Source organism: Spathaspora passalidarum (genome assembly GCF_000223485.1).
Source record: "Spathaspora passalidarum NRRL Y-27907 unplaced genomic scaffold SPAPAscaffold_6, whole genome shotgun sequence".
NCBI lineage: Eukaryota > Fungi > Ascomycota > Pichiomycetes > Serinales > Debaryomycetaceae > Spathaspora > Spathaspora passalidarum.
The window spans coordinates 161,550-175,313 of record NW_006767430.1 but is presented as its reverse complement, the minus strand read 5'-3'; the positions used below and the strand labels follow the sequence as shown (position 1 = coordinate 175,313).

Below are 13,764 nucleotides of genomic sequence, written 5' to 3'. Positions count from 1 at the left end.
GGTGAGTTTACTATTTCGTATTATTAGGTCATTTATCTTTTTTTTTTTTGTCTTTCTTTTTTTTTGGATCAATTTTTTTTTGCGAATTTTATATCTGGTGAGGAGGACTGGAATCTCCGTGTGTGTAAATTGTGGATTGACCAAAGTAGGTCACTATTATCTAGTGGCTTGAAATTGATTTATAATTGATCTGAAATAGTCTGATTAAATCGATGATTTAACCAAGATCATTAGTGAGGGGGGGCGTTATATGTTTTTCATGTTACGATCGTATTCTCCATATCTTTAACTTCGCCTCGTCTTTTTTTTATGGTTGCTAATATTAAATTTTGCACGTGTGAATCTCACTTGTTTTTTACAGGTTACGTAAAAACCAAGGAGTGCGCCCAATAAAGTTTAGATTACAGTCGAAAATATTTCGCAAAGCAACAGCAAAAAAAATATAGGTACATAAAATAAAATAAAATGAAAAAAGATTCCGCCTTTATTATTTTAAATTGTTTCAGTTATAAATTTTCAATTATTTTATTCTTGCCGCCATTGTTCTCCATGTTTTGTGGAATTTTCATGTTATTCGAAACAATCAGAACTGCCTCCACCATTTCAGATCTCTATGCAGGTTAAAAATTTACTGGTTAAGTTTAGTTTAAAGGCGTTTTTTTTTTTGATGTGGGTTGTCAACAGTGTGTATGTGTGGTGGTTTTCGTCGTAAGGCTTACGCTTACAGTCTTACGTCATGTTTAGAACATGTGAGAAAAGCAATCGTAACAACGATTAACAATCATGGCATAGAATTTCGATCTCAACAACAAATCACACAATGCGCACAACCTCACCATCCTTGCATCTACGTAAACAGCAAACTTATTTTCATGCCGTATTTCATAACTTTAAATTTTTGATGTATTGGGAACAAAATACGAAATTTCGAAATTTTTTTTTGTGTGTGACTTGTACTTCAGTTTATGATTCTCGGAAATCTGGTCCTATTTTTGTCATTACGATTATTATTGATTAATGGATGTTACGGTTTTTTTTTGTATTTTATTTTTCTTGGCCAAAAATAATGCTATGGCTTAACAAGATGTCATTTATAAAAAAAAAGTTGCTGCAAATGTAAATAAAGTAGATAAGCAATTACGTTAAACGAAACGAGTAGCCATGACGAGCTTGGCGTCAAATCATCTCAAATACTTTTCTTTTTTCGTAGTTTTTTTTTCCTGTTCTGTCAAACTTTTCAAAACGTTGTCTCGAACACCTTCCCCCCTCTCATTCCGCCTCGAAACACTTGAAATTTAACATACGATAGTAGCTTGCTCGTAACCAGGGTAAATAGTTCTAGATCCCATCCGTTGTTAGACGAGTGAAATTAGAACCCGAAAAGGTGATCGGGATTTTCACAACTAAAAATAAAAAGAGATCTCTAAAAGTGAAGTGTCGTACCACCATAATATTTTTGAAATATTTTAGTTGAAAATTTCAAATATTTTCTATCGATATAGAACGTACTCTAAATGTAGAGGTTTATACCACGAGCTACAAGTATTGTTGTATGAACATTAATTTATGAGTTATTAATGTAACATAATGGTTGAATTTGCTCAATATAGAGCAAAAATTTTGCACCCAAAATTTATTTACAAGTACTTGATAACTTAGAATTTCCCAATATAAGTCATTCCCAACGCGCCACCGATTCTTTCATCATCTACTCTAACGTCTCCCTTCAAAATCAATTCAAGAATCGAATTAACGGTAATAATATTCAAATTATCAACTTTAAGAATCAACATTTCATCAACATTTCTAGGACTAGAAGCATGATTATAACTTAATTTTATTAAACTATCTTTTCTAATACCAGCATGTTTAAGGATAGTTTTCTTGTCTAATTTTTTATCACCAACCCATAAATAGTGAGCTTGTAAAGCAGATGCAGATTTCATCACTAGGTTTCCAATATACACTACTCCCATTGAATTAGAAGCTTGTTCTTCAGTTAGATCAGCACCCTCATACGCTATTACAGAATTAAATTTCTTGATATTTTTCTTTTTAAATAATGCCTCAAGTTCCCTTTTATCCACCAGTAAATCCGAAGCAATTATAGCAATATCTTCTTGTGGATAATATTTTATGATCATAAAATCCTCATCATAAAAATCCAAATCAACCTCCTTACAGAAATCGCAACGTAATTCTGTACTTGGTTCTGCATTATTATCATCCCCTGTAGCAGGCTCATTGTCATATATGGCCCATGCTTCCAAACACCGCTTTTGGTCTAAATAGCATTCAAAATCTGCTTCAGATACAAAATTTCCAAACCATACATATTTACTCATGTTGTATCAATCGTGAACACTCTGTTAAAATTCTTTGGATTATTTATACTTCTTGCCAAGAAATGTGGAGAGTTTACCCAATTCCGGGTAACTGTACTATTACCAGATATCTTGCACCCGAAAAAAGTAGCTATATAGATCTATTTTAGTATCATTTGCTACGTAAAAATCTCGTCAAGATACGTTATCAAATCTTTTAGATTGTTACTGCCTCAGTAATGGCCATCGCACTACTCTTCCAGTTTTAGCAACACATACACACTAATCATGTAAATCTAGCAAGAATTGACGACACGTTATTTTTTTTTCAATTTTCTTTTTATTTTTTTATTTTTTTCCGTGAAACAATGCCATCGAAGTCATCCTTCAAGGCTCTGCCCAGATCGGTAATATTAATTCTACATATATGAATCAGATCTTATTATATCGCTGCTCATTATGTCATGCAACAAATACCGCCAAGAAAAAAAAACAAAGTCTGTTTTGGCAATATTGTTGGTATTAGACTAAATCTTTTGTACTCCACTTAGAACTCCTAGGTTTTCCCAGTCTATTTCGGAAGAACTACAGTCCTCTATACATGGTTGAAGATTGTCAAGAATTTGATAACAATAATTTCTCAAGCCCGGTTTTTCACGGAATGGTTTCTCACTTTGGAGGGTTGCACCTTTCCTGGGGTATCTTTGTACTGTGTATAACAAATTACACAACAAAGCTTTATATGTGTTCCATGTAAAAGTGCACAACCAAGTAGATCGGGAATACAGTCATGTCTTTGTTGAAATGATTAAAACGTTTTAAAATAAAGATGACAGTTATTTCCATGAGGCGTCATCGTAAGTCAGATTTAGATCATTCTTTAGTCTCTTCTAGTAAAAAAAAATGTCTTGTTTCTTTTGCTGGAACAATGACGTAGATCGCATTAAAAAATAATTTGGCATACATTATTAAATTACGTCAATAGATCAGATCATTTGCAAGTTTACATATGGCTTTACCTCTCGGAATAACTCCCCGATTGGATATTGCCGCACAGATCGCCTCGTTCATTATTTTTGCAATAGCAAAGTGACGTTTGAAGGAATGCGTTTCAAAGAGACAAGTCTTCTCATATGATCTTGCTAACATGAATGATCACCATGATTGCAGGTATATCTGCATATTGGACTGGGAGAGAGTACATGAAGATAATCCATGCTCCTTAAGATGTATAAGTAGTGATCATCATCTTCCTTCTTTTGCAAAAAAAAAATCTAAACATTCCTTACTATATTAATTTTTGCAACAAAAACATTACCATTTACAATGCAACGAATTTGGTTCCGTTTTTATCTACTACTATTGCAGCTACTATCGCTTGCAAGTGGTATGATTATTTCATCAGCTGCTCACACTGTGAGCTTGCTACCACCTAAGCCTTACTACCAGCCAGAACAGTGTCCTTATTCTCCTACCCATGATTACTGTTCTAGTGAACCGGCAAAGAGTGACTATCCCGAATTAATTACGTTTAAATATCAATCTATTAAAATTATACCAAACACTAACGAAGTCTATGAAGTGATTGTTGAACTTAAAATTGATCCCACTGTACATAAGCCAGAAGCTTTAGTAGGTATTACCATGTACGGTCTCCAAACTGATTATATTTCTGATACTGTAAATTTTCCATTACTTGGTGTTGATAATCCCTACCACATTTTTGTTAAATGGATTATGCAAGCAGATTACAACCCACAAAGGGAGTGCACAACTCCTTTCCTGATTCGGTATACCTGGAAAGAAGACGATATAGTAACTGCAGAATACTATCATGGTTGCCCTGGTCAGCTCCCTATCCAATGTTGGGCTGAATCCTGTAACACAGATATTTCATCAGATGATGAACTAGAAGAGGTAGAGGGTGAAGGAGATCCAGAAGAAGAGCAAAGGGAACCAGAAGAGGATGATGAAGAAACTTCCGAAGTTGAGACCGCAACCGAAGAACTGGACCAATCTACAGAAGATGAAGAAACTTCCGAAGTTGAGACTGCAACCGAAGAACTGGACCAATCTACAGAAGATGAAGAAACTTCCGAAGTTGAGACCTCATCCGAAGAACTGGACCAATCTACAGAAGATGAAGAAACTTCTTTCGAAGAAACAACTACCAGAGAATCAATAATACCTTCCACTTTGACCTTGCCTCCAACATTCACCTACACAACAATAGAATGTCCCACTCCTACTGAATGGGAACCATTATGTGATTATCCAATGGGGGAAAACTCTTCAAATAATGAAGATATGCCCCAGATCGACACTTTTGAATACAAAAACATTCTGTACGTTGTTGGTAGTGGAAATTTATATGAAGTTATCCTTGAATTTAAACTTGATGATGAGCTTGACCCAGATCTTGTTAATTTTGTTAAGTTCCAAGATCTTTCAACTCCTGATAATTATCTTACCAATGAGACCATAATATTTGAAAAATATCTTGAAGAACCTGAAGAACCTGAAGAACCTGAAGAATCTGAAGAATCTGAAGAACGTGAAACTACTGATGGATTCACCCCAACCCATTTCTTTGTCAAATGGGTGATGAAGGCTGAACGTAAGGGTATGATGATGTGTACCACTCCATTCAAGATCGTGTATGATATGGTTCCCCCACCTGCTCCTGCTTCTAAACGAGACGATGATATAGATGACAGGTTCGTGTATTATCATGCATGTGATTCCGGTGATTATCCAATTCAATGCTGGGTTCCAACTTGTGCAGGAGGAGGAGGTGGTTGGCCCAGCGAAGGAGAAACCACTGAAGTAGAACCGTCAGAAATTGAATCATCAGAAATTGAAAGTACTGAACTTGAAAGTACTGAGATGGAAACCACTGAAATGGAATCATCTCAAATTGAAACTACCGAACCAGAAATTACAGCTCCTCCAGCTACATTAGAGTTACCAAATGAACTGTTGCCAACTGCAAACACTGATTGTCCAACGACTTGGTCAGGTTACTGTTCTGTTCCTCCAGTCCAAACTGGTGGTTTTGGTCCAACTATGAAAAAGTTTGAATTCGTTGAAATTAACCTGATTGTTGATGACTACTATGAAGTATTGGTGGAAATAGAAATCAACCCTTCTGTGTTCCCAGTTTCTAATTTGGAATATATTTCCTTAAAAGATCTTAATACTGCTGGTGATTACCTTACAAACCCATACCTTATTTATGATTGGTCGACTGATGAAAATGTCCTTGCTGATTCACCATACCATTTCTTTGTTCGTTGGGCTATGCAAACTCAGATGCTCGATGGACAAGTTTGTACAACACCATTCCTGATTGAATTTAGTTGGAAAGATGGTTCAAGACCGGCTCAAGCTAGATCGGCAGCCAGTATCAAGGCTAGTTTCATCCATGATTGTAACAGTAATGATCCTCATGATTATCCACTTCAATGTTGGGCTCCTGAATGTAATGATGCTGAACCTTCGACTATTGAAACGTTACCCGAAGGAACTGGTGAACCCACTGAATGTCCAACCCATTTTGAACCTGTTTATAGTTGTGATTACCAATTTGGATTAAGCAGCTCACAAAATGATGAATTCCCAGCCTTGAATACCTTTAACTTTGAATACATTAAGATGGTAGATGATGATTTATATGAGGTAATGGTTGAATTTGAAATTGATCCAAACAAGTATCCTATGAGAACAATCGAACTGATTGTTGTTGAAGGTCTCAACACCCGTGATTCATATGTCAGCGATCCTCTTGTTCTTTTCCAGAGAGATAATACAGACAAGGTTGGCGATTCGCCTTATCACTTCTTTGTTAACTGGGTCATGAGGACTCAGAATATAAACAACTTGGCATGCACTACTCCATTTAAAGTGGTGTATAGTTGGGATAACTCTGTTGTTGCTCCTTATGGTCATGGATGCCCTGGTGATAACGATGGTGTGTATGACTATCCAATGCAATGCTGGCTGAATGATTGTAGTGAAGATCCTGAGCCTGTCACTATTAATCCAGATAGACCAGAATTGCCAGAACCTACCAGTTGTCCTTCTCATATTTATTCAGATGCTGTCTGTGTAGTTGCTGATGTTGGTCAAGCCTCACGTGATAATGGTTATCCAATGGTACAAAGATTTGATGTTCAAAGTATATTTTACGTTGATGAAGATTTGTATGAAGTAACTATTGAGTTCCAGATTGACAGTACTGTTCATCCAAAATGGGATTTGGAATCAGTTTATATTTCTGGTCTTGATTCCGCCTACGATTATCTCAACGAACTTGAAATTTACCGTCAGGGTGCAGTCGACAACCTTGCTGGAGATTCACCTTACCATTTCTACTTTGTGGTGGTAATGAGAACACAAATCTGGGATCAGGTTACATGTACCACACCATTCAGTATTCAATACAATTGGGGTGACAGTTCAGCTACTTATCAACACGGTTGTTTCAACTATGGTGCCGGAATGGACTCTCCTCTTCATTGTTGGGATGATATTTGCGCTGAAGAACCTGTACCTGAAACCATTGATCCAGAAAGACCTCCATTACCTTCTGCATCAGCATGCCCCGAACAATGGTATGACAATAGATGGTGTCCTTCGGCCCAGGGAGAACGTTCTTCGCTGTATGGATACCCAAAACTACAAACTTTTGAATTCCATTCTATTAGACACATCGATGAAGACTTGTATGAGGTGTTGATTGAATTTGAGATTGATAGAGCATTTCATCCAAAGCTTGAATTACAATCAATTGAAATCTCATTCCTTGAAACACCCGAAAACTACCTCGATACACTAGTGATTTACAACCGTTATTACAACATTAATCTTGCTGGAAATTCACCTTTCCATTTCTACTTTAGTTGGATAATGAAGGCTCAATATTTGGAAAACTACGTCTGTACTACTCCTTTTGTCATATCATACACTTGGGATCATGCCTCTGCAGAATACGGACATGGCTGTCCTAACATTTATCCATTGTATGGCTATGGGACTGACTCCTCACTTCAATGTTGGGATGATATATGTTACCAGGAACCTGAAGGTGAACCATCTTTCATCATATCAACAAAGGATGATATGCCAACTCCAATAGCATGTCCTGAATCAAGTGGACATTATGAGTGTGATTTTGATGTTGGTCAATATTCTAGAACACAAGGTTATCCAGATATTTTGAAGTTTGATTTTGTTTCCATTGAAAATGTTGGTGAAGATGATTATGAGGTAGTGATTGAGGTTGAGATCGAAAGAACCATTCCAAAACGTTTGTTACAAAGAATTTCCATAAATAACTTAAGGACACCTGGTCTGTACGTAAATAATGTTCTATTATATGACAGAGACTTGCAAATGGACCTTACAGGTGATTCACCATATCATTTCTTCTTCAAATGGACGATGTCAGCTGATTATTATTCTGGTTCCCTCACTTGCACATCAGATTTCCATATTGTATACGAATGGGAAAACGATTATGCCGAGTATCATCATCGTTGCGATGATTATTCAGATTCACCTAATATATGTTGGAATGAAATATGTAATGAAGAACCAACTGGAGACCCATCCACTATAATATCCACAATACCAGATTTACCAGAGCCAACGGGATGTCCATCCTACGTCTCAGAGTTGTATTGCTCATACCCATTGGGACAAAATTCTAACCGTTATAATCTTGGATTACAGACCTTTAATTTCGTTTACATTACACTGTTACAAGATGGTTTGTATGAAGTGATGCTTGAATTTGAAATAAATGGAAATTTAGGACCTAGACGTGATCTTCAGAGAATATATGTTCTGGGACCAGGTGGCGTAGATGGTGTAGTACTTTATGACTACAACATCGATCTTGTTGGTGATTCACCATATCACTTTTACTTGGTATTTACTATGCCATCTCAAATTATAATGTCATATACATGTACAAGCCCGTTCGAAGTACAATATGAATGGTCAAATAATGGTGCCACTTATGGACATGGATGCAGTTACTACGATGATTCTCCACTTCAATGTTGGCAAGAAAATTGCGTACCCGAACCTGAACCTGAACCAGAACCAGAACCAGAGCCTGAACCAGAACCAGAACCCGAACCCGAACCCGAACCCGAACCAGAACCAGAACCAGAACCAGAACCTGAACCTGAACCTGAACCTGAACCAGAACCTGAACCTGAACCTGAACCTGAACCAGAACCCGAACCAGAACCAGAACCCGAACCCGAACCCGAACCTGAACCAGAACCAGAACCAGAACCTGAACCCGAACCCGAACCCGAACCCGAACCAGAACCTGAACCTGAACCTGAACCTGAACCAGAACCCGAACCAGAACCAGAACCAGAACCCGAACCCGAACCTGAACCAGAACCAGAACCAGAACCTGAACCAGAACCTGAACCAGAACCTGAACCAGAACCTGAACCAGAACCTGAACCTGAACCAGAACCTAGTTCTGAAAATCCAAATCCTCCTATTTCAAGAGATCCAATGGATCCAGGTGACGATGAACCAACTGATGGACCTACGGAAGAACCAACTGAAGTACCAACTCAAGATCCTGAACCTACTGAATTACTTACTGAGGAACCAACTGAAAATCCCGAACCTACTGAATTACCAACTCAAGACCCTGAACCAACTGTTCCACCAACCGAAGATGCTACTGATCCTGTTACTGAAGACCCAACTAAAGATCCAACAGTTCCATCTACAGAACAACCAACAGGACCAGAAGAACCTGTTGAATCTGTTATTGAAGAACCTACCGGTCAACCATCTGAAGAACCTACTGGTCCATCTACAGAACAACCAACAGGACCAGAAGCACCTGTTGAATCTGGTATTGAAGAACCTACCGGTCAACCATCTGAAGAACCTACTGGTCCACCAACTGGACAACCAACTGGACCAGAAGAACCTACTGGCCCACTTACTGAAGAAGTTACTGTAACCGAAACAACTGTACCACCTCCACCACCTGTAACTAGAACCGTAACTGAAACAATTACCAACACTAGTGTAGAACCAACTACAACTAGAACTTTTACTGAAACTGTTACCTACGTTACTGTTGATCCTCCACAAGAAACTAGAACTTTGACTGAGACTGTTACTACTGTTAGTGTTGATCCAAGCAATCCAGATGAATCCACGACTTTGACTTTGACAGTGACAACTACTTCTGTTGGTCCACCTCCAGTTGTAGTTACTACTACAGTTTCAAGTCCAGATACTACCTATGTGACAACTATCACTGAACCATTCAACCCACCAGTAGTTACTTCCACAGTAACTAGACCAGACACTACATATGTCACAACAGTTACTGAACCATATAATCCTCCAGTAGTTACTTCCACAGTTTCAAGACCAGACACTACATATGTGACAACTATTACTGAACCATACAACCCACCAGTAGTTACTTCCACAGTAACTAGACCAGACACTACTTATGTTACTACTATTACTGAACCATACAATCCCCCAGTCACAGTTACTGTTTCAAACCCTGACACTACTTATGTCACCACAGTTACCAATCCATACTATCCACCACCTACTGTCACTACAATTGTGAACTCTGACACTACTTATGTTGTCACAGTTACTCCACCATACGTTCCACCAGGTGTTGTTACTACCATTACAAACCCATACACTAGTTATGTCACTACTGGCCCATATAACCCACCAGGTGTGGTTACTACAATTGTATATCCTGACACTTCCTACGTTACTACAGTTACAGGACCATACGTTCCTCCACCATTTGTTACTACAGTTACAGGTGCTAACACTGTCTATGTTACCACGGTTACTTATCCTACAGTTTACCCACCAGTCCCAACCGGTTCTCAACCAGGAGGAACTACTCCAGGAAATGTTAATCCCGAACAAGAAGAAGAACTTGAAATTCCATATCCAGGTAACCCAAGTGATCCATCCAATCCTAATGTTCCAGGTGGTAATCCAAATGATCCTTCTAACCCTACGTTCCAGTGGTATCCAAATGATCCATCCATCCTATGTCAGTGGTATCCAAATGATCCATCCAATCCTAATGTTCCAGGTGGTAATCCAAATGATCCATCCAATCCTAATGATCCTTCCAACCCTAATGTTCCAGGTGTTGTTCCAGAACAAGAAGAAGAACTCCAAGTTCAATACCCAGGTGGCAATCCAAATGCCCCAGTCAATCCAAATGATCCAGCTAATCCTAATGCTCCTGTGAATCCTAATTATCCAGGTGTTACTCCAGAGCAAGAAGAAGAGCTTCAAGTGCAATACCCTGGTGGAGGTTCCAATACTCCAGCTAATCCTGATGGCCCAGCCGGTAATCCAAACACCCCAGCTAATCCAAATGATCCAGCTGGTAATGGAAATACTCAACCTGGCGTCAATCCAGATCAAGAAGAAGAACTCCAAGTTCCATCTGCTGGTGGTAATCCAAACGCCCCTGTCAACCCTAATGATCCTTCTGGTAATCCAAACAGTTCTTCCGGTAATCCAAATAGTTCTTCCGGTAATTCCAATGATCCTTCCTTGGAACAACAAGAAGAGCTCCTCCAAGATCCTAACGTGTTTACATACACCAGTGCTGTTCCAACCACCTTTGTATCTGATGGACAAACCTATCAAACCGTGGTTCCTGTCGTGTACACTACTGCTGTTCCTGATGGTGGTGTTCCTGAAGTTATGAGTTCACCTAACGGTAATCCAGCATCAGGTGGTTTCGATAATAATCTTGAACCAGATCTTGAAGAGTTACTTGAAGACTATGAAGGTTCTGCCTCGGGTATTAACTCTAATGTCTTTATGTTATGTTTATGTTTGATTTCTACTATGATGTTTGTTTAAATAGTTTATTTGTATATGTTTCCCAATAAACTTTATTGTTATCTAAATAATTCTGCAATATGAGAAGTAGATACCTAATTCTAAGACTCAAGCGTAAAACAATATATTAAAAATTCAGATAAGTCACTCTTAGAAGAGTCGATTAAAACAAAACGATCAGAATTTGTTAATATGTGGATTTATTCATAAGAAATATACTTACAATGTAGTTAACCAGCATCACTAAGTTGATATAAGATCCATGAACCAGAATAGGCTTTGATTATGGTAAATTGATCATATATCATCATGCTTTGACTATATTAAAACTTAAATCTAACAGTTAAATCGTTGGTCACAATAAATCCAACTCTCAAATGAAAACTATTACAATGTATTAATAATCTGAATAGATTGGAAATATACACTAGACACCTAACAAGATCACTCATCTTCTAATTAGATTAGTTAACTATGAGCAGGATTTATGGTTGATTTTTGGATGTTTCAAATCCCATCTAATGACAAAAAAAATAAATATCTTAGGCCTACTAATATGTGAATCTCTAGGTCTTTCTAGCTGCAAAATGTCTACAGAAGAAATACCAGTTAAAACCTACTCCAACCCACCACCTAAGAAATCAACAAAACAAAGGAAACCACAGACTGAAGAACAATACTTACACCAAGTCTCATTATGGAATGAATCGGGGCCCACTATAAATGATGATGACTGGTTATTCACCAATCTAGATCAATTAGATCCTAGCAAGAAAATAGACCGAGTTAAGATATTACATGCTTGCGAGCGAGCTTACTATCAACGTGATTGGGAGAAATGTTTGGAGTTAGTTAAGATTGGCGAGAAGATATTTAATGTTGATTTAGATGAGTATCATGATTATCAACTTAATCAGGGCAAAAGGAAATCAGCTAATTTAGAAAGACATGTTATTGATTTGTATAATATAAAACAAAGATGCTTACTGAAAATGAATAGTTAATCGAGAAATTATTGTGCTATATAATTTCAACTCTCGAACTATTCACCTTCAGTTGCCTTCCTAGATAAAAAAAAAAGCAACAAGATAATATATAAGCAGAGACCAGGGCTATAAAATTGACCATCAACATACAAAGAGACACGAGAGAAGCTCAATTACAATTCATAATAATACATGGAGAATTTATAGATAATAAATAACGAAAAATGTCCCATTATGGGATCTATTGACCCGGAGATAGAATGTATGCCAATTCTGCTGCCAAAAAACAGCCAAGCCCAATCAATTGTTAAAGTTTGCAAATGTTCAATTTGACTTTTTGATTACCTCTATCGTATAGACTTAATAATCGGATATCCTTTGTTGAGCTGTTACGAGGACTAATACTTCACATGAAAGATTTCAATTAAATGAAAACTCTGGATGTTTCCCCTCCCCAAGAGAACTCTAGATGTTGTTCTACTTTTATCTAAAAACCAGATCAATAATTCATTCCTTCTTTAACCAGATTTTCAATTCAACAGAACTTACTAATCTCTTTTTATACACCGATTCATCTTCATCTTGTTGGAATTCGTCGAGAACTTCAACGGTTCCAGTATGTATATCAACGTTGTACCTTTCTTGGAAATACAAGCCAACACTCAAAGTTTTTTCAATAGATTTACCCATACCTTTAACTGTGATGTATGAGACTTGCTTATATTGACTATATTTCTTTACTCCAGTTGAATGTTCAAACTTGGATAATTGCTTGGAGATCTTTTTAATTGCAGACACATACGGAGTTTGTGATTTGATTAGAAATGTCAGAATTTGTTCCGTTTGGGTTCGTGGTTTTATATTTGCAGTATGTTTTATATGTTTTCCTTGTATTCGTTTGGTCATGGTACGCTGTTGAACTTTAGCACTGTAACAATGGTTTGGGCGATGAACCTCAAAAAAATTGCAGGCGAATTTCGCGGTGGGAAAATTCCAACTTTCGTGGTAGAAATCTAGTCAACCAAGTAAATTTACAGTCGAACCACGTTTAACTACCATTCTTGATTTAACACATGCTAATGACAAAACGGAAATTTGAAGAGGATGAGTATTTCATCTTCTCCACTCCACCAACATCTTCAGCATCAGCATCAGCAACACCACCACCACCCAGCACTAAACGCGTCCAAACCAGTCGAATCCACAGTGAAGCACATATACGAACAATTCAAATGATGATGCAAGCACAATTAGAATTACAAAAACACGAAAAGAAACAAGATCATCAAGAGCTAATCATGGATGAAGACGCAGCAGACGAGAAATCAACCTTTGTCCAACGTCCTTATTGGTAGATTGACTAAAGTTCTTCCGCCGCACGCGATTTTGAAATTCCAGACAACCCAAGTTAAATTTCCTCAGCCACCTTGTCTTTTTTTTTTTTACAACCATTTTCTTTTTACAACCACTACAATGAATTCACTCGTTACAAGGTCAATCATTCGATTGCGGTATCCTCGTGTGTATTACCCTCTTTCTAGAAGAGCGTTTCACGTATCCCA

At 37.6% G+C, this 13,764-nt stretch overlaps 4 protein-coding genes across 4 annotated transcripts; 2 read left to right on the top strand and 2 right to left on the bottom strand. All coding sequences in view use genetic code 12, as the record gives it.

The window, feature by feature from the left end:
• Nucleotides 1-1,462: 1,462 nt before the first annotated feature.
• SPAPADRAFT_67966 (uncharacterized protein) lies at nt 1,463-2,345 on the bottom strand (the record flags this gene model as incomplete). Its single annotated transcript, XM_007376689.1, has 1 exon — nt 1,463-2,345. The coding sequence occupies one exon, from the start codon at nt 2,343-2,345 to the stop codon at nt 1,656-1,658; it is 690 nt and encodes a 229-aa protein (XP_007376751.1).
• An 8,517-nt stretch (nt 2,346-10,862) lies between these two features.
• Nucleotides 10,863-13,549, top strand: SPAPADRAFT_155869 (uncharacterized protein; the record flags this gene model as incomplete). Its single annotated transcript, XM_007376686.1, has 2 exons — nt 10,863-10,958; nt 11,855-13,549. A coding segment is annotated over one exon (273 nt), but the record flags the coding sequence as incomplete, so codon positions are not given.
• SPAPADRAFT_62578 (uncharacterized protein) lies at nt 11,795-13,140 on the top strand (the record flags this gene model as incomplete). The annotated part of the gene is made up of 1 exon (XM_007376687.1): nt 11,795-13,140. The coding sequence occupies one exon, from the start codon at nt 11,804-11,806 to the stop codon at nt 12,218-12,220; it is 417 nt and encodes a 138-aa protein (XP_007376749.1).
• Nucleotides 12,710-13,108, bottom strand: SPAPADRAFT_142779 (ribonuclease P/MRP protein subunit; the record flags this gene model as incomplete). Its single annotated transcript, XM_007376688.1, has 1 exon — nt 12,710-13,108. One exon carries the CDS (start codon nt 13,106-13,108, stop codon nt 12,710-12,712), a length of 399 nt encoding a protein of 132 aa, XP_007376750.1.
• Nucleotides 13,550-13,764: the final 215 nt, after the last annotated feature.